Raw genomic sequence first — 20,604 nt, forward strand, 5'->3', positions numbered from 1 at the left:
ATGAGCTTGCGCTAAGCCCATCACTCAGAGTTTTCATTTCCTCATTGTAAAACAAGGGAGTTAGAACAGATCAGTTGTTGTTAACCTTTTTTTATATCATGAACCCCTTTGACATTTTCAGGAATCTTATAAACCCCTTCTGAGAATGTTAAAATACAATAAAATTGGGGCAGCTCGGTGGCGCAGTGAACAGAGTTCTGGCCTGGGAGTCAGGAGAACCTGAGTTCAAATCCAGCCTCAGACACTTAATACTTACTAGCTGTGTGACCCTAGGCAAGTCACTTAACCCCATTGCTTAGCCCCCCAAAAATAAAATACTGTAAAATTCATAGGATTTCAAATAAAACCAATCATTGTAAAATAAAGGTGTCATTTTTTCCTGTCCAAGTTCACTGACACACACCCCCTCCCCCGAAATATATCCACATACCCTGTGGGTGCACAGATCCCAGGTTAAAATCCCTGGGCTAAATGGTCTCCAAGGTCCCTCACATCTTGTGATCTCGTCAGGGTTTCTGTAGAAGAAATTCCCCCACTGGGAAGGAGACTTGACTAGGTAACCTTCGAAGGTCCCTTCCATCACTGAGATTCCGTGACTGTCCTTGACTTGTCCATGAGCTACCTAAACACTGTCGGTGGTTTCCCTGTTCCAACAGCCTTTCTCCTTATCACGTTCCTCTCTTCTCGACTCAGAGGGATGAGGCCTGGTGTGAACGAGCTCCACACCACTGCCTGCCTGGTGCCTTGTCTGCCCTGGCCTGGGGTTCATTCTTCTCATTTTTCTTTTTTAATGTAAGACAGAAGTAACTGCCTTCCGTCTGGCCATGCCAAGGATGCCATGTACCATAGTGGAAAGAAAACATGGCTTTGAATCCCCACCCTGCTCCTCGTCTGGGTGACCTTAAGCAAGACAGCTGTCCTTTCTGAGCCTCAGTTTCCCCAGCTATAAAATGAGGGGTTTGTACTAGACGATTGCAGAGATTCCTTCCAGATCTCAATCTTACAAGCCTGGGAATTTCTCAGAAAGAGTGTGGGTGAAGAACCTGGGCTGTAAAGCTCCTTGAATTCTCCCTTGTGCCCCCACTGAATTGTGCCTGCCCCTCCCAGGCTCCCATCCCCCTGCCTTCATTCACCGTCCACCCGCCTTTCAGTTTCCCTGGCAACGTTGAGTGCTCATCCTGGAAAACTTTATCCGAAATCTGCTCTGGGCAGCTTTCCAAATCCATGCTAACCTGATTAGGTGTCTCTGGGGGCCTTGCTGGCTAATCAAATTAGGCAGCACTAATGGCAGCGAGGACTTTGAGTGGGCACGGAACAGTAAAACATATTGTATACTTAGTGATAATCATCCCGGCTTCTGTGTCATTGATTTATCTGCCTCCTTGCTTACCCCCTTCTCTGTGTGTTTGGCTGCAGCGATCCGGAGGAAAGAGAATGGCTGGTACGACGAGGAACACCCACTTGTCTTCCTTTTCTTGGGATCATCAGGGATAGGTAAAGCAAGCCAGAGATGGAGGAAGGAGCCAGCCAGGGTGGGAAGGGGGGAAAGGGCGGCCTGCACTTGACTGGAACAGCTGTGGCCAAGGGTTGGAGGGTGGCCATGCACGCGCACACACACACACACACACACACACACACACACACGCGCGCGCGCGCCTGCTATCTTCAATACACCCTTTCTCCTGCCCTGGGGAGGAGCTGAGGATGGGGGAGGGGAAGTATAGGATCCAGGCCAACCCCCCAGAACTGTTGGAATCAAATCAATCCAATTCAACCCAGGTTGATTAAGTACCTGCCTTACGTAGAGCACCGTGCTCAGGTGATAGGAGAAATAGAGAGTTTAGGTTAAATCTCAGGCCCTGCCATCATGGAGCTCACAGTCTAGTAGGACAATAAGAAATACTGAGAGTTATCATGAGAGACTTGAGCCAAGTTCCAAACTAGGCTATAGGCTGAAGACCACCCACTAGGTTGTAGAGGGGTTGTGGTCTGAGTTGGTGGAAGGAAAGCCCACACGAGGGAAATCACAGGTCCATGAAGCATTGAAGGGCACAGGGGGAGATGAAGCATGCAGGAAAGCTACTGAGTGGCAGAGGGCTTAAGACACCAACAGAGATAGCTGTAATCAGCAGTGTTACCTGTTCAAGTTTGCAGGTGCCCAGAACTTTGTGATGTTCAGGAGGTGTGTCATTACCATTTGTGATGAGGGAGAATCAGGGAAGACTTCCTAGAGGAGGTGGCATTTGAGCTGAGGAGAAATTCACCAGATAAAGAGGAAGGGAGGGCATGCCAGGCATCAGCAGCAGTGCAGGCAAAGGGACAGGAACAGAAAGTCCAAGCTCCGTTTGGAAGACAGTAGTCCAGTTTGACCAGAGCAGAGTATTGTGGAAGGGAATGTCCAAAAGGAACGTTTCACCCGCGCCCAGCCTCAGAGAGGGGACAGACTTTTCCCCTGACTTTCTTTCCAGATAACTGTGTATTCCATTGAAGGGAGAGGGTATCACCTGATGCCTGTTCCCCCTAAATAATGTGCAGACCCCAATCTGGCAGGCTCCCAGTTATCCATCTGGAGATTGCTTGCTCTGTAGATAACTACAGCTGCTTTTTCAGTCCACAGGCCATCTCCTCTATGATCAGGAAAGGTCTGCTTCTGTTAGGATTAGCACAAACTATACCTGAGAAGGAAGTCAAATAGACACACTGGTACCTATTGCTAGGTAGTAGGAGGAAGGAGCTCAGGGCATTCTGACTGCGTTAGACACAGTGGAAAACAGCTGTTGGCTGGTACATTATCTGTTGTTTTGATTGATTGATAGCTCTGCTCTTCTGCTTTGACTGAGAGACTGAGGAGCTGCCTGTGGGCTGTTTCAAACTTGAGTCTTGCCCTGCCTCTCTGGGCCTTGTGTGACAAGCAGCCTGATGGAGCTGCTGACAGTCAGAGGCACACTTGAGGGGAAAGGAGATTCATAGGATCTTACAGATATTCCATGCAGACCCACACTGACACTGGAAAAGCTAAAGCCACATGCTTCCCCATGCAGACCTAGAGACCACTGATGCCCTCGAGGAAGAACCCCTACCCCCAGAGCCATCTTCCTGTTTTATGTCACCAAGACAGGACATAATTCATGGGGCCGCTTGGGCCCTGTCACCCACCAGTTTGACAAGGGGAGAGGGTACTTTCAGACTGAAGATCCCCCTAGAGTCGTGGCCCCTTTGTCCTGCCCATCACCCCAGCTAGATGGCAGTCCCCAAGAGCAGTCCTTTCTCAGTCTTCTCTCAAAAATATGGAGTCAGAGAAATGAGTTCAAGTCCTCAGCCAGATACTTGCCACTTTTGTGACCTTAGGCAAGCCCTATCCCCTCTCCTGCTGTCACTCTAGGTTCACCCTTAGTTTCCCATTTTAAAAAAAAAAGTAAATGGAATAAATTCTTTTGATCTCGTCTCCCTAAATTCCTTTTGCTAGTTTTGTTCCTGATGTCCTGTTTTTGTTCATTCAAACCCCTGACCTAGTGGGTTCTGAAGTGTGGGGCAGTGAAAAGAGGTTGGAAGAGTCCAGGGTTTGAATGTTGTCTCTGATACTTGCCAGTTAGATGACTGTGAGCCTTGGCTGGTCTGAGCCTCAGTTTCCTTATTTATAAAATAAAGAGTTTCTTAGGCCTTACCATCCAGGATTTTTGTGAAATTCAAATGAAATTCTGTATGTAAAGTGCTTTGTAAACCTTAAAGAGCTATCCAGTGTCAGTTATTATCATCCTCTGCCTCTCGTATCCTTCAAGTCCCACCTGCTCTCCTCCCTCCTGACCACACTGCTCTCTTTTCTGACTCCCCACAGCACTTGACCCGCCTTCACAGACATTTTGACATTTGATTCTCTTAAAGCAGTCTCTGAGCTTTTTTTGTTCTCTAGTCAGAGTCTATGTCCCATATCCAAAGCCAGACTGTAAACTCCCTGCAGACAGAGGCAATGCCTCCCAAAGCATAGCCACACACAGGCCTGGTGCTCAGGACTTGTGCGGTCAGATTCTAGGGTAAAGTCCAGCTTTGGCCCAAAGGCTGGAAGAACTGAGATCTGACACACTTGAGAATCCCTTTCCTTAACAAATATCAGCTCTCAGTTATCTGCTTGTGGCTTCTCTACTTGGTGGATTACCCATGATATACTTTTTAAGCCCGAGCTGGTTTCCACACATGGCCAGCCCAGCCTGCTGGCTAGCAGTGTATTGCTCAGGGTAGAGAGATCATGTTGATACCAACAGGGAAAATCTGGCTTAGAAAGGGAACACCGCTTCTCACTTGGACTCCTAAGCCTGACCCAAAGGACTTTGAAATGATCTGTCCCCACTGCTTTCCACTGATGCAGATAATTGAGACCTGACTGTACATCCTTTCCTAACCCAGAAACCAATATTGCCTGTAATTGACCACCAAAGAATGAAGATACCAGGTCCTCTTGGGGATAGGACTGGGCAGGGGGCATGCAATCATATTCCTTAGTAATGGTGATATAATTTCATTCATTACAGCTTCAGGGTTTACTGACAAATACCAGATCCCATGGTTGGGGAAGGAGAAAGGAGAGGGAGGCCTGGGCCCTTCCCTAGGGGAGTTCAGGCTAGGAAAGCAAACCTCAAAACACAATCAGATGTGAGGAAGCATAGTACAATTTAGTGTCCAGTAGGCATGCAGAGAAGAAAAATTGGTGAGGTTCGTGAGGAGGTCTTCCTGGAGCAGGTGGCACTTGAAGAACTAGGGAAGACCTGTATACTAAGGGAAGAAATCCCCATCAGAACTCCGGGCTGATGCCGGGCCCTGAATTTGACTGTTCCCCAAGCCAGTAACGTGCTGTCTGGATCACCTGAATTCAGGCCTTCAGACCTCTTGCCTCGACTGTTGTAATACCTCCCAACCCGTCACCTTGCCTTCAGTCTCTCACTTCTCCAATTCATCCACATAACTCCAGAATAATCTTCCTCATGTAAAAGTCTAACCATATCACTCCCTTTCTCAGAAACGGTCAGTGGCTCCCTATTTCCTACAGGATAAAATACATTAACCTACCATTAAAGATCTACTCCAGCCTGACTCTAATCCATCTTTTAGCCTTATCTCACAATGTTAACTTTCCCATGCTCCAGTCAAATCAGGCCGTTCTTCATGCCCAGTTTTATCATGTCTGATCTCAAATACCTACATTTGCTATTTCCATCCTCTGTCCACAGAATGGCAGGTGTACCTTGTCTCCCCTGTCTCTGCCTTTTGAAATTTTTTACTTACCCCAAGATCCCTCCCCACCCCACTCTGAGGGGTGTCTCCTGCCTCCTGTCTCTTGTCCCACACTCCATGCATACCTCTTCTGTGCCCGTATGGTCTAACCAGGGCTATGGTCACTCACATCCATTTATGTCTTATCCCCTCCTACTCAACAATAAGCTGTTTGAGAGCAAGGGCTATGTCTTAATCATCTTTAGATGCTCAGCACTGAGCTTTTAGAATTAAGAATTGATGGCTAATTTAAAAGAAATGACCTCCTTCCTTTCCCTCCCCTCTCTACCAGGGAAAACAGAGCTGGCCAAACAGACAGCCAAGTATATGCACAAGGACGGCAAGAAGGTAAGAGGGGCAAGCCCCCTAAGGGTAGGACCAGAGCACCTGACTCCGCTGTGGTAATTTTACTGCCTCGAGAGAGGGATTCTCGAATCATAGCTTCAGCAGGCAGTGAGAATGGTGGAAAGATCCTTGGAGGAATCTCAGGGAACCCCAGGAGTTTCTGGTACTGCTGCAGTCACTGATTTGCCATTCAGACTTAAATAAATTGCTCAACTGCTCAGTTTCCATTTTTGAACAGCCACTTGTCAAGGATGTCCTGATGGGTACTCCTGTGTAAAGGTTGTACCAGAGGGAAGCCAAGGTCCCTTCCATCTCTGATTCTGTGATTCCTCATCTGTAAAATGGGAAGCAGAGTTCCTGCATCAGCTGACCTCCAGAAACAGTTGTAAGGCTCAGATGAGATCCCAGATGGGAAAATGTCACCAAGCAACAGGTCCTGGGAAAAGATGCAGGGGTTTGCATGGACTGCAAGTTCGGTGTGACCTGAGGGTGTAGAGCACAGTAGATGGTGTCAGATATCTGGAGGTCTGTCATGGGGAAGAGAGACTAGTCTTGTTCTGTTTGGCCCCAGAGGACAGAACTGGGAGCAGTGGGTAGAAATTAGAGAGAGGTCGAGTTCACCGTAATATAAAGATGAACTTCCTGACATGGAGGTCTGTGACCAAGTGGACTGGGCCAGCAGGGCTCCGAAGGCCTTTGGGAGGAGGCCTGGTGACCACTTGTCAGGAATGTTGTTCCCATAAGGCTTCCTTTCCTGTTCAGGGATTTGGACTAGGAGCCCTCAGAAGTCCTTTCCAACATAGAAATTCTGTACCGACTGAAAAGGTGAATTGAGCCACTGCATATGAATGGGGTGTTGTAATCCTTTCTAAGGGAATCTGTGTTTAAAAATCATTACTTGGTTGGTGTATAAAATTGGGAAGTATTTCATTTTTCCCTCCATCGCCTGCCACCAGTGCATTGGCTACTACCCCATTCAGAGGACAGAGTCTGATTTGCTAAATTGTCTCCTTGGCTGTCTGATTTTCAATCTTAGTAGAATCTCTCCCATCTCTGTGGCCTTATATAAGCCCAGGCCTTCAGCCCCATCCAGAAAGATAGAGCTACCTCTTCAGTGGCCTCCCTGCCTACAGTATCTCTCCCACTGTCTTTCCTGAATGCTGGGGCTGAATCATGATCCTGTTACCCAGCTCTGACCATGCCTTTCTCAGGAACCTTCCATAACTCCCCATAACCTCCAGTGGGATGGATGAATGTCCATACCCCTTAGCCTGATATTCAAGACTCTCCATCATCTGACCCAGTCTGTCTGTGGCCTTGTATCTCAATCCTCCCTTCAGCCAAAGTAGACAACTTAATATTCTCCAAGTGATTTCCATCCATTTCCATCTCCAAATCTTTGCACATTCTTCTCTCTCTGCCTCCCTCCTTTTTCCCTCACCCCTGTCCATCATCTCCTGAAGCCTGCCTGTCCTTCCAGGTCTATTTCAGTTGCCATTCCCTCCATGAAACCCTCCCTGATCCCCAAGCTGGAAGTAATTCCTCCCTCCTCTGGCCCAGCAAAAGCCATGTCTTTCCCTCTCGTCATATTCTGTCATATGTTGTAGTCATCCTTGTACACGTCTTATCCATCTACTGGACTGTGAAACAAGTGAGGGTGACGATTAGGTCTTTTCAATTTTTGTCTTCACCAGGCTTTGACTGGTTAGCCATTTGTTGAGGGGGTTCCGATTCAGATAGAATTTGGACTTGAGCTCCCTTATAACCCCGAAATTGTTAGTTCCATAACTCAAGCACAAGGCCCTGCTCATAGGTAGTTCTCAGTAAATGTTTTTTTGAATTGACTTTCCAGCTCCACAGGAAATGTTTTCATCCAGAGGAGTGATATCGGGAAGAATGGTCATTGGGGTCCCCTTGAGAATGTGCCTATCAAAGCAACCAAACCTGCTCCTGCCAGGCTTTTCCATCGCTCCTCTAATACCTTCCCCCTCCGGCACTGACCTGAAGAATACATGGAGACTCAGGTGTCCCCCTTGTTCTACATGGAAACTCTGGCAGGACTTAAGCTGTTGTTTAGGACCCTGCCCTCCTGTGGTATCAGGATTCTTGCTTTTCTACTTTGCAAGAATTAGTTTCTCATTGCTGGAGGCATTTAAGTGGAGGCCAGCTGACCAGTTGTTTGATGTTTGGTTTGGTTTGGGTTTGGGGGGTTGGTTTTTTTGGTCTCACTTTGTATTTATATCCCCAGCAATTTTTATTTAACTTTTTTTTAATGAACAAAAAATGTTTTCTCTCCCTCCCATGACCACCACCACCATCCCCCATTGAAAAAGGAAGAAAAGCAAAACCCTTATACAAAACAAATGTGTAATAGTCAAGCAAAACATATTTCTCTCATTGGCCATATCCAAAAAACACATGTCTCAGGCTGTGCCCTTGACCTGTTGCTTCTCTTTCAGGAGGTGGGTGTCATGGTTCATCATTAATCCTCTGGAATCATGGATGGTCAGTGTGTTGGTCAGAGTTTTTTGTTGCAAAGTTTTTTGTCATTACAGTGTCATATTTAATGAAACAGTTGTTCTCCTGGTTCTGCTCACATTACTCTGCATCAGTTCATACGAGCTCTTCTAGGTTTCTCTAAAACCAATCCCCTTCATCATTTCTTACAGCACACTAGCACTCCTTTACATTCCTATACTGTAGTTTATTCAGCCATTCCCCAATTAATGGACCCCACCATTTCTTTGTCACCACAAAAAGAGCTGCTTATAAATATTTTTATACATGTGGGTTCTTTTTCTTCTTCTGTATTCTCTTTGGGGTACAGACCTGGTAGTGTTACAGCTGAGTCAAAGAGATATGCAGTTTAGTATCTTTGGAGGTGTGGTCTCAGATGGCTTTCCAAGTCAACAAACATGTATCAAGTGCCTCCTATGTGTCAGGCACTATGCTTAGTGCAGAGGATACAAAGAAATGTAAGAGAGACCCCTCTCTCAGAGAACTCATAGTCTAAAAAGGACAAGAACATGGAAACAACTCTGTACAAACAAGCTTAGACAGGGTAAATTGGAGATAACCGCAGAGGGTAGACAGGATGCTTGGGCCAAGTCTCAGCTCCACCACCAGAGTGTCAGTGTACCTGCCCGACTGCACTTGGGAAGGAGGGGGATGGATGATGCTACTTCAGCACAGCTTGAATTAGATCTCCTCCAAGGTCTCCACCAGCTCCACCAGAGGCTTTGTGCCATTTGTGGCCTAGCGCCTGTCCCTTGACGTACCTTTTGAAATGAAGAATAACTCACATTATTAGGGCATTCAAAGATTTACAAAGCATTTTCCTAACAGCTCTGTGAGATAGGTTGTACAAGTTTGACAGTATCCCTATTTTATGGATGGCAAACTGATCAAAGAGGTGAAGCCACAGTTGCACAACTAGTGCCTTCCAGGGCTGCGACTGAAACCCTAGTCACCTACCTCAAATCCAGCATTCTTTCCACTCCCTCTTCCTCAACACATTCAACCATCCCAGTTCAGGGCCCACACTTTGTTTCTGTGACCACAGCATTTCACGCACCTCATCCCCAGTGGCTACCGTGGCATTCACCCCCTCAGTGGCCAGGCCCACCCTGCCATGCTACCGGTTCCTTTTCTCAAGAGAAGAGCTAAGCCAAAGACAGAACCCTACGCCCAGCACCCTATCCTCTCCAAGCCCCCTGCTCTCCAGTTCTCCCCACCTCAGCAAATCCCAGAGTAGTCCACGTGGCAGTGGATGCTATGTGTCGTGTTAATATGACAGTCTGCACAGATAGCTTGCTGAAAGACAATTAATCAGGTTGGCAGGCTTTCAACAATTAGCACTCAGGAAAGGGTTATAAACTAGGCAGACTGTTAGGAGAGATGCAGTTAGAGGCAGGAACTGACTGATTAGGAATGAAGGATTCCTGGTCGTTTCATTTTAATACTGTCAGAAAGGTTAATATTTAATTACAAATTATAATTTTATCTGATCTGTCTTCATATGTCTTCATACGTGCAGCACTGAGAATCAAAATAGCTACAGATTTGCTGACACAGCAAGGTTTGTTAGCAGGCTCAATGGGGAAAGGAATTTTCCCTATTAGAATGTTTCTGTAGACAGTAGAGTCAAGCCTCATTGGGTGATCCAGTCACTTCTCTTTGCATCATACCTTCCCCCAGAAAATAATCATAATATGACTGCTGTCCTGTGAAGTAGATGAGGTGTGCAGTGTTAGCTCCACTTTGCAGATGAGGAAACTGAGGTCCAGAGAGATAAGTCACTCAGCCAGGGTCACATGGCCATGGCTGTATCAGTTGCAGGCCCAGCTGGAACCCCAGACTAGTGACTCTTAACTCAGTGTATATTTTTACAACACCAAGTCCAAGGTCAATTTTACCCTTGTAGCAAAGTTGACCCCATTTCACAGTGTTGTCCATAGAGGGGGCAAGAAGCCTGGCAGAGCTGGCCATGTCTTAGTGTTAGTTAGTTTTAAACCTCTCAGCTCTAGTATAAACTCACAATTGCCCAAATCAAATGCATTACAACAAGTTATTCGCTAGCACAGAAATTTCCTGGTCACACGGCATGCATGCAAGAAAACAACTTCTCCAAGTGGTCTCCAGAACATGAGAGGTCTTTGGTCTTCAGGAGTGGTGGTGACGAAGATGATGACAATGATAAGAACTAACATCATCTAATAAAAAGAGCTGGAGGCAGAGGGATTCCAGGTGCCTCTGCTGCTATTAGCTGTGTGACTTTGGCCAAGTCACTCTCTGACTGGGGGCCTCAGTTTCCTCCTCTGTAAAATGAGTCATTGGGCCTAGATGATCTCTCTGGTCACATCCTCCACTGAATCCTGTGACTTCCCATGTCTGTAGCAGTTTAAGCTTTCCAGCCTCCAGTACCTGTGTGGTGTAGGTAGTATTAGCATTGAGAGGAGTCTCCAAGCCAAGACCCCCTGACTCCAGGTTCAGGATACTCTGCTGCCCCTCTGCATGACAGAAGCTGTGAGGTCACAGTGCCTAGAGCACCGGGCCTAGAGTCACAAAGCCCTGAGTTTGAGCTCTGCCCCAGACACGTGCTGGGCAAGTCACTTCACCTCTGTCTGCTTCAGTTTCTTTATACGTAAAATGGGAATGTTAATAGCATCTACCTTTTCCTGGGTTGTTGTGAAGATCAGATGAAATAATATAATGCCTGGCATATAGTAGGTGCTTAATAAGTGTTTTTGATTGATTGATATATGTAAAACACTTTGCAAACCTTAAAAGTGCTCTTTAAGTTCTAGCTATTAGTGTCGGTGACGTTCTCCAGGTTCCTAAGTGACTTTCTGTCCTTCGGTAGAGAGAGTCCTAGGCTGGAAGTCAAAAGGATCTAGGCTCCAGTACCAGCTTTCCCACTTATTCCATGTGTGACCTTCTTGGCTGAGTGCTTTCCCCTCTCCAGGACTTAATTTCTCCCCTCGAAAATGGGGGGAAATACATGTCTTGCCCACATCAAGGAGAAATTATTTCCACCCTCATTTATTGTTTCTCTTTAGGCCTCTGTGATACTTCTGCCAAGTAGAACAGAAGCCCAAGCCAGCCAGCATCAGATTCTTCTCCAAAGGGACTCGTGTCCCTTAACCTCCAAACAAATATTTGCTGTTATGCTGTTTTGGAAAATCTGACCACTGAGCTGAGGAAGGGATCAAATTGGAAGTCAGACCTTTCTTTAGAGGCTCTCTGGCTGCCTGCCCCTTTCCTCTTGCTTGCACAAGATCACTGAAGCCTTCTGAGAAAATCAAGGCAAGACTCCCAGAATGAAGCAGCGTTTGAGTTGGTTTTTCTGGGAGGAGGAGAAATTCCAAGATAGGAGGACAAGGCCAGACATAGGGATCAACATGAACAAAAGCTAAAACCCAGGGCAGCTACAGGAAATTGTGCTTTGTCCTTTGGGCTGGAACATAGTCTCTGGGGAAGAGAGATGAGTGGATGCCAAGCTAGAACCTGAGCAACAAAAAACCATTAAAGGATTTTGAGATGTGTGTGGTGGTGGTTCAGTTCAGCTCTTTGTGACCCCACTTGGGGTTTTCTTAGCCAAGATACTGGAGTAGTTTTCATTTCCTTCTCCAGCTCATTTTACAGATGAGGAAACTGAGGCAAAGAGAGTAAAGTGACTTGCCCAGGGTCACACAGCTAATAAAATTTCAGCATTGAAATTTGAACCCAGGTCTCTTGATGCCAAAACCACTACTGATGGTGGGGGGGGGGTAGTTAGGAGACCTGGGAGTTGATGGAAGAATGAGCGTTGAGGAAATGCCTCTTCTGCCTTCTCGACCTAAACACTTCTTGTGGTCTCTGGTTTATATGCAGGGCTTCATTCGACTGGACATGTCTGAGTTCCAGGAGAGACATGAGGTGAGTATGGGACCTGGCCAGGAAAGCAGGATGGGGCATCAGACAAGAAGAGGGGAGCACAGGCAAATAAAGCTGGTCTGCATGCCTTTTTCCACTTGGCCACTTTGTCTTTGTAACATCTAGAGGGAGGCTGCATTCCCTGAGCGTGCAGGTCCTGTCAGGAGAGGAGATGGGGTGCCTCTGTCCAGTGGAGATGTGCTGGGCCATTATTTGTTAGTGGTTTTCCGGGGTTGGCCTCTGTTGGGTGCCCGGCCCCATTCCCCTTTGCTAAGGACAGCGTTGGACACGTTCTCCCCGTAGTGTTTGAAGCTGTCATCGGTGGTGTCCGGTGGTGGTTGTATCAGGCTTCTCTCCCCACCAGGTGGCCAAGTTCATCGGCTCCCCACCCGGCTACATCGGCCATGAAGAAGGGGGCCAGTTGACCAAAAAGCTGAAGCAGTGCCCCAATGCTGTGGTGCTCTTCGATGAGGTGGACAAAGCCCATCCAGATGTCCTCACCATCATGCTGCAGCTGTTCGATGAGGTGTGAGGGCTGGGCTGGGAAGGGAGGGGACCATCAGGAAGGAGGAAGTGTTTAATGGCTGGGGCCCTAGCCCCTAGGCTCAGGTACCAGGGGAGGTCCTTCAAGGTGGTAGTGAAGCACTTCTTGGTCATGGAAGTTAATCCTTGAAGATGGAGACAGGACAGCTCTATGTTATCTCCATTTAACAGATGGAGGCACTGAGGTCAAAGAGAGGTCAAGGGAACCACTCCAGATCATGCATTGATACCATACTAAAGCTCTCATGAGGACCCAGTTCTGGTTTTTGTGCCCAGCCCCACCCAGGGCTGCACTTGCCATGTCCCACGTTGAAATGGCCTCCTCAGTGGGCAGCTAGGTGGTGCAGTGGATAGCTCCAGACTTAGAGTCAGGGGAACCTGAGTTCAAATCCAGCCTCAGACACTTGACATTTACTAGCTGTGTGACCCTGGGCAAGTCACTTAACCCTGACTGCCTCACCAAAAAGAAAAAAAAAATGGCCTCCTCAGATTCTTAGGGCAAAATGACTCTCGTGCCCCATTCTAAACAGGGTTTGGGGGCCTGCTGTACCAGGGACCCCTGTTGGGAAGGGCTTGAAATGCCAAACATACCTAGCACTTTGTGATTTGTTGTTGTTTTGGTTTGGGGTTTTTTTTCTTAACAGTAAATAGTATTTTATTTTTTCCAAATTACATGTAAAGATAGTTTTCAACATTCTTTCCATGTCCAACTGGGCCAGATTTAACACACATGAGACAAGAGAGAAGGAGCATCACTCCACAGGTGTCAGCAGCCGGTGGAGGCGCCAGGACTCCTGGGGCCCCTACCTCTTAATAATACAGGCAACCCTTCCACAACCCTGCCCTCTCCAGGGGGATTTCTCAGTAGCATCATGAATATGTTATCTGCATCTTAATTCACAGCCCTGTAGTGCTTAGCAATTTACAAAATGCTACTACCCTCATAACAACTCCATGAAGTAGAAAATGAGATCATGGTCTCTGTCTTACAGAGGATGAAGCAGTGGCCCAGGCTGGTCAAGTGCCTTGCCCCGGGTCAAAGAGCTAGTAAGGGGCATCTCTGTGGTTTGAACTCATATCCTCTGGCTCCGAGTCCAGTGCTTCTTCCACATTATGGTACCTCACCAAACCTTACCCTGAGGTCATAGAACCGTATGCAGCAAGTCTGCTTTTAATAACAGTATTTCTCTCTGCCCTCCGTCACACTGTCTAAACCACCATAGTTCTTTGCTCCGTGGGCCACCACCAGCTTGGGCAGAGCATGCTCCCTGCAGTGAGATGGGCCCAGATGACTCCTCGCTGGAGATGTTAGAGAGAGGGGATTCCTGCTCAAGTATAGCTTTGGGCTCAGCACTCTGTAGGCCCTTCCTAGTCTGACGTGCTGTGATTTTGTCAATTCTTTCCATTCCTATTTTGTAAATTATCTCCCGGGGGACCTCTGAGGTCATCAGGGATTGTTGTCCTTATTTTACAGAGGAGTAAACAGAGGCCCAGAGAAGGGGGTGGCTCTCTAACGGTCACGTTAGTGAATGGCAGAATGGGGATTCAGGCCAGGTCTCCTGTTCTCTCCCAGCTGCCCCATGGAGCCTAACTGCAGCTGGCCTCCCACTGATTCTTCCTGACGCTCTGCCTTCCCCAGGCTCTCCCAGCCATGTCTCTGGGATGTCCACCCCTCCACAGAAGTGGGGTGGGACCCCCTCCCCTCAGTCAACACATCCCTTAACCAGGAGGCTGGGCCACAGGTCAGGGAGGGAGTCCACCTGCAATCCCATCTCCAGCCCCCTAGAGAAAAGACTGGAGCTGGGACAAGGCAGCTGCGAGGGAAGAGGCGCTCCTACAGCTGGTGGCTCAAATACAATTAGCCAATTAGTGTTCTTCGTGTGAAATACAATTAGTGTCGGCACATATAACTCCTCCCAGCCTTCCCTGGCAGCTCCCTCAGGCTGTTCCCCTGATTTTTCAAGCCCCCCACTGCCTGCACACAGTTCTTGGTATTTCCCCCTCCCTACCTCTGACCAGGGCCTTCCTTAAGGGAGGTGGAAGGAGCACTGGCTCTGGTTCGCTTGCAGCCTCTGACCCTGACCACCTGTGTGACCTTGGGCAAGCCACCTATCTTTCCTCAGCCTCGGTTTCCTCATCTGTAAAATAAAATATTAGACCACTGGCCTCTGCGGTTCTTCCCAGCTCTCATTAGATGAGCCTTTGACAGATTCAGATGGCAGAACTGGCATTCATACCAGGGCTCCTGAACCCAGATTCATTGCTTTTTATCTACTGCACCATCAAGTGAGATAATGAATGTAAAGCATTTGTAATGGTGAAGTCCTATATAAATATATAAATATATGAGCAGTTCCCCAAGGCTCTTTTTGTGGGATGGAGTATCAGGCAGAAATGGGCCCAGCCGGGAAACAGCCTGACCCAGGGCTGCTAAGAAACCTTTTTTACACCCCCAATCTTAACCCCCCCTTTCCTTTAAGGATTAATATCGCAATTGTTTCTTGCATAGATCACCAGCCCAGCAGCTCAATGTGAAATCAATTCCTGCAGCGCAGGTTTGACAGGCCAATAACCTCAGTGCTCATCGCCAGCCCCCACCCAGGATTTGTGTCCTTGGCTGGCTAGGCAGACGGCCCCTGGGACTGGGACGGATGGGCCCGAGCTGTTTGTTTGGGTTTTTTTTTTTATTGCCCAGGAAAATGAGTCTTTGCAAAGGTTCCCATGTCAACTGCTACAGTAACATTAGGAGCGGTGAACATCACCCCTCGGAGCCGTCACAAGGCACCTGCGCCCCCCTCCCTGCTCGGCACAGTGGCGGGCTCTGTCTGCTGTTCTCCCAGGCTCTTAAAATGAAATTGCTACATGGTTATTGCTCCAGCCAGAGCCAGAGGGATGTGACCTCACTGGGCAGCAAGGGGACTCAGCAGAGAGGTGGGGGCGCATAGATAACTCTCTTCCCTCGGGATGCAGGGAGGGCTTTCAAGGGTGGCGGGGCTGAAATTAGGCCAGCCACAGTCAGTAATGACAACAATAATTCCCATTTCTGTAGTGCTGTTGCTCTGACAAAGTGCATTCTCCACAACAACCCTTACGAGAGAAAATGTAAAATAACTGTTCCCATTACACAGATGAGGAAGCTTAAGGTTCAGGGAGAGGAAATTATGCCAGTCTCACGGTTGGGAGAGATCTGTAGTTGAACCTAGAACTTGACAGAAATCTCCTCTATAACACCTCTGACAAAGCATAATCCAGCCTCTGGAAGATTTCTGGAGAGGGGCCGCCCACCGCTTCCCAAGGCTTCACTTTTTACTCTTGGAACTCTCATTTTAGGAAGATTCTTCTGACACCCAACTTAAATCTTCTCCTCTGTGGCTTTTGCTCACTGCTCCTAGTTCTGCAGTCTGGCAGTGCTGCCAAGGAAGGAAAGGAACAAAGTAGGTCTGGCATGAAATCTGTTCTTGGTGACATCCTGCTGGCTCTAGGGATCACCATTTCCCTTCCATGTGCTCCATACCATCCTTCTAATTCCAGAATGCAGAAACTGCAGTCAAGCTCACTGGCCTGTGTGCTTCACTTACTCCCTTCTTTACAAACTGATATATTTGCCATCTCCATTCCTGCAACACAGCCCTGTTCTCCATAGTCTTTCAAAAACCTTACCAATAATAGTGGAACAAGTGTTTGAGTCAGTAAAACCTTGGTTCAGTCCCAGCTGTGACCAGAGGCAAATCACTTTTGGTGGGGGGAGGGGCGGGCAGGGAATCAGGGTTAAGTGACTTGCCCAGGGTCACACAGCTAGTAAGTGTCTGAGGCAGGATTTGAACTTGGGTCCTCCTGACTCCAGAGCCTCTGTCCACTCTGCCATCTAGCTGCCCCCAGATCATTTTACCTCCCTAGACCTCAGTTTCCTCATCTGTAAAATAGGATTAGCAATCAATACCTGTAGTACTTAGCTCACAAGGTGATTATCAAGATCAAGTGAAAAAAAGGGGTGTAGAGGTCTATATAAATCACCAACTATTGTTATCCTGGGATAGAGTTCATCTACCCCGGGTGACCTTACTGGCACCAAGGGAAATTACATGCTTTTCCTCATCATCTCATTTATTTGGGGTTAACTATTTTTGCTTCGTTCTTTCTGGCCAAAAAACCTGAAGGTAAAGTAAGAGTCACATAGTTCTGCTTCCTCTTCATGGCCTCTCCCACCCTTTGCATTGGTTCTGTCTCTTCTTTGGTCTTCTGATCTCCAGTAGTTTTCAAAAGCCTTTTTTGTTGTCTGTAACAGTCATTGACAGCCTCGACTCATCTTGCATTTTATTGATCCTGACCTTGTTTTTATGGGGACCATGCCAGTCTTTTATATTCATTCTTCATTCACTGCCCTTGCTTCCATCTTCTTGAAATCCCTGTCAGAGAGTTCCCTATGCGTCCACATCAGCCTTTTTGAACAACCCTTTGGAATGGTCTCTATGTCTTCAGAATTTTGTTATCAAGAGCCTCTCATCCATCCTGGGCTTATTCTGCTTGTAGAATTTTAGGTCATAGGGCTACCCTTTCCCTGAACCCCAAAATCTCTGGTACACATCCAGCTGTTCCCAGCTTTCTTTGTCTTCTCTATCATGAGTTCTAAGCTAGAATAAATACTTCTTCCCAGAGCCGCTATCATTTTTGTATCAGCAATCATGTCCTCCCTGTAGGTTTGAATGAGTTCAGAAATGAAATTCAACCTTTACTGAAGAATGAGTTGCCCAGGGTTGCCCTGTAAAAGCCTAGATTTCAACAGGCGGGTCCTGACACAAAGGCCAATGCTCCATCAGTGTCACCGTACTGCCTCACAGCCCTGGGCCACGTGGAGAGCAGGGGAGGGGAGAAGAGAGAAAGAAGGCCTTATCTCCCTGCCTGCCCATTCCCAGATCCTTTTAGATTTGGATTCCTCATAGAAGACCACTGAATCCAGCCATTTTACCAAGCAAGAAAAATGATCTCCAGCAAGGAAAAAATGACTTCCTGCAAGCCATATATGTGAGTTGTGGTAAGACCAGGACTAGAGCTCAGATCTTCTGACTCTCACCATAAGGCCCCTTCAATGCAAATGAAGTCTTATTTTTCCAAAATTTCTTTTTACAAGGGCTTCAAAGTACCATGAACTCTCCATTCTCTATAGTGAAAAAAGACACACTAGCATCTTGATACCTCTATATCTGGCTTTCTCCAACCCCCACCCCCTCAACTCCATATGAAAGCTCCAAGCACAGTGCATGTGGCAGGAGACCCCTCTGAACCAGAATTAAGTGTTCCACATAGGCCTAGGGAATGTCGTCACGGGAAGGGACCATAGAACATAGACTGTATGCCCCAATATTTTATGAGTCTCTGGCAGGGAGGGGATTCCCTCCACTAGTACAGATGGAAACCCCTCCACATCTTAGTAGCCAGCACCCAAGAGTTACTGTGGCCAGTCAGCTTATCCACCTGCAACCAACCTGGTAATGAGCTTCTCTCCAGACTTCTCAAACAACAGCCTCACACTGTTGCCAGGCCTCTCTCTCTATTCAGCCTTTCCAGCTTGGGACAACCCAACAGAGTTTGCCCTCTGGTAACCCAGGGTCACCATGAGGTGTCACAGTAGGATGTCAGTGGACAAGAATGCCACTGGAAAGGACTCTAAAACAAAGAATGTTGCTCCTAGAACAGTCCTTAGACTATAGAACATAGAATATCAGGGGTGAGAGGGCCTCTAGAATATATATCAGAGCCGGGAGGGACCTTAGACCATCTACTCCCACCCTTTTATTTAACAAAGGAAAAATCTGAGATTCTAAAAGAAAAAGGCCTTGTCCCAGAACCCCTCAGCCAATAGCAGGGCCAAGGCCACAATGGCTCCATGTAATGAGACCCCCAGCACCCAAATATGGGTGTGAGTCAATCCAGGAAGCATTAGTATGTATCAGATATGAGATTTGTCCTAGGACACACAGATGAAGAAGGACCCAGCCCTTGCTCTCCAGGAGCTTACAGTCTTGGGAGTGGGGGAAGAGGACAACATAATGAACTATACAAGGTGGAATAGGATGGGGTGAAGGAGGGATAAGACATTAGCTCTGAGGAAATTTAAAGTGAAAAAGACCAGTGTCAGCTGTGGAAGAGAAGGCTGCATGGAGTGGGTGGCACCCAAGTATTGTCTAAAAGGATTTCCAAGGAGGTGAGAAGGGATTGCAGTCAAGACATGAGGAAGGAAATGTATGGCTTGTCTGTGATGCACGAAGGAAGGAAGGAAGGAGTCAGGCAACAGCCCGCTGAGTTTGGCCAGACTGCAGGGTGCTAAGGGCAGTGATGGGGAAGTAAGACCAGAAGGGAAAGCTGAAGCCAAGCTCCTTGGTTGCCAGGCCTAAGGATCCCTTTGTGTATTAGCTGGTAATCAATAGGGGGATGTCGACCCCATTTGAGTTTCCTTGGCAGAGATACTGGAGTTGAGGGTTAGGTGCCTTGCACAGTGTCTGAGGGCTGGTTTGACCTCACAGAGATGAGTCTTCCTGACTCCAGACCCAGGATTCTGTGGCACCCCCAGCTGCCTCCCAGTAAGGAGATATTGAAGGGTTTTGAGGGAGGAAGTCACGTGGTTAGATTTGTGCCTGGGAGGATTACATAGGCAGTGGATTGGAGGAAAGTTTGAGTCAGGGAGACCCATGACAGTGCAGGCCTCAGTGTACATTCCCTCTGTGCTGTACTCAGTCTGGTCAGACTGGCCTTTGTTCCTCAAACACACCCATGCTGGGAAGTCAAGCCAGCTAGCATTTATGAAGCACTTATTACGTGCCTAGTTCTGGGCATACAAACAAAAGCCAAAAATGGACAGTCCCCACCTCCAAGGAATTTACATTTTAATGGGGGAAGACTATACATAAAAGGAGCTGGAAGCCCCTCTGTGGAGGTAGAAGAAGCTTGATGGAGACCTCTGGAGTCATTAGGGGAGCCAGGAAAGGAGTAAAGATCACTGGCCTGGGCACTTCCTCAAAATGGAGTTTCCAAGAGGAACTGTTGTTGGGAAGAGGACAAGGGGCAGAGCCATCTTCCAGGGTAGAAGGCCGAAGGAGAATGACAGGCTCCCTCCTCACCGGCACCTCAGAGAAGCCCTCTCTCCTTCAAGGTGCAGCTCAAACACCACCTTCTACAGGAAGCCCATCCTGATTTCCTCTTCCCCAGCTCCTCAACTGCAACTGAGGGTGCCCTCCCTCACACACTACTATGTATTTAACTACTGTCCTTTTATTTATATTCATTTGGCATATACTTAAATATGTCCTTATCTCCCCCTTTAGAATTGGGATTGCTCCATTCTTTGTATCTGTATCACCAGTGCTTAGCACAGTGCACACTCAGTGCTTGTTGATGGAGTGAAGGGAGATGAGGGCCTAGATTAGTGCGGGCCTGGTATTGGAGAGGAGAGGACAGTGGCGGAGATGTTTTTACCTTTATGGAGGTAAAAATGGACAGCCTTTGGTAACAGTGAATGGAGTATAAGGGTAGAAGCAGGGAAGGTAGAAGAGGGCAGATGCAAAAAGCCCCAGGGCTCAGGGGTGTCGAGATTAATGGAAGGATGGTGGTGCCATTAAGACTGAGAAGAAGTTGGGAGGAAGGATAGGTTTGGGTAGGAACAGTGAGTTCTGTATCTGACATTGAATTTGAGGTTACACTGGGACATCCTAGGGGAATTAGCCTGTAGGCAGTTTGAAATGTGAGGCCTGAAGCTGGAGAGAGATTTGGGAGTCATTTCCTTAGAGGTGGTCATCGAAACCCTGGGACTAGATGGACTCAAGGCAGGAATTGGGGGGCAGGAACCCAACCAGAAACAGGGCTTCTGTTCCCCCTCACAAATTCATTCAGCGTGGAGTCCCAGCCAGCCTAGCTCAGGAAAGACAAGCCTCTGTTACTGTTGGCCCAAGAAGGGACTGTATTGCATAGGGTGGAAAGGGATAGATAGTTTTAGGTGGTTTCAGTAGGTTTCCACATACCTGAAACTTAAACTTTAGGTGTTAG

At 47.6% G+C, this 20,604-nt stretch overlaps 1 protein-coding gene across 3 annotated transcripts in view; it reads left to right on the forward strand.

Moving 5' to 3' along the window:
* The window catches only part of CLPB (ClpB family mitochondrial disaggregase), a 188,021-nt gene that overhangs the window by 160,843 nt on the left and 6,574 nt on the right, over positions 1-20,604 (forward strand). For all 3 annotated transcript variants that reach the window (XM_020967678.2, XM_020967679.2, XM_078156987.1), the window contains 4 exons: positions 1,417-1,494; positions 5,558-5,613; positions 11,983-12,027; positions 12,389-12,550. In XM_020967678.2, coding sequence (XP_020823337.1) covers positions 1,417-1,494; positions 5,558-5,613; positions 11,983-12,027; positions 12,389-12,550 — 341 coding nt within the window. The remainder of the gene's footprint in view (positions 1-1,416; positions 1,495-5,557; positions 5,614-11,982; positions 12,028-12,388; positions 12,551-20,604) is intronic.

The sequence above is a fragment of the Phascolarctos cinereus genome, unplaced genomic scaffold, assembly GCF_003287225.1.
Source record: "Phascolarctos cinereus isolate Bilbo 61053 unplaced genomic scaffold, phaCin_HiC Scaffold_726;HRSCAF=1367, whole genome shotgun sequence".
Taxonomy (NCBI): domain Eukaryota; kingdom Metazoa; phylum Chordata; class Mammalia; order Diprotodontia; family Phascolarctidae; genus Phascolarctos; species Phascolarctos cinereus.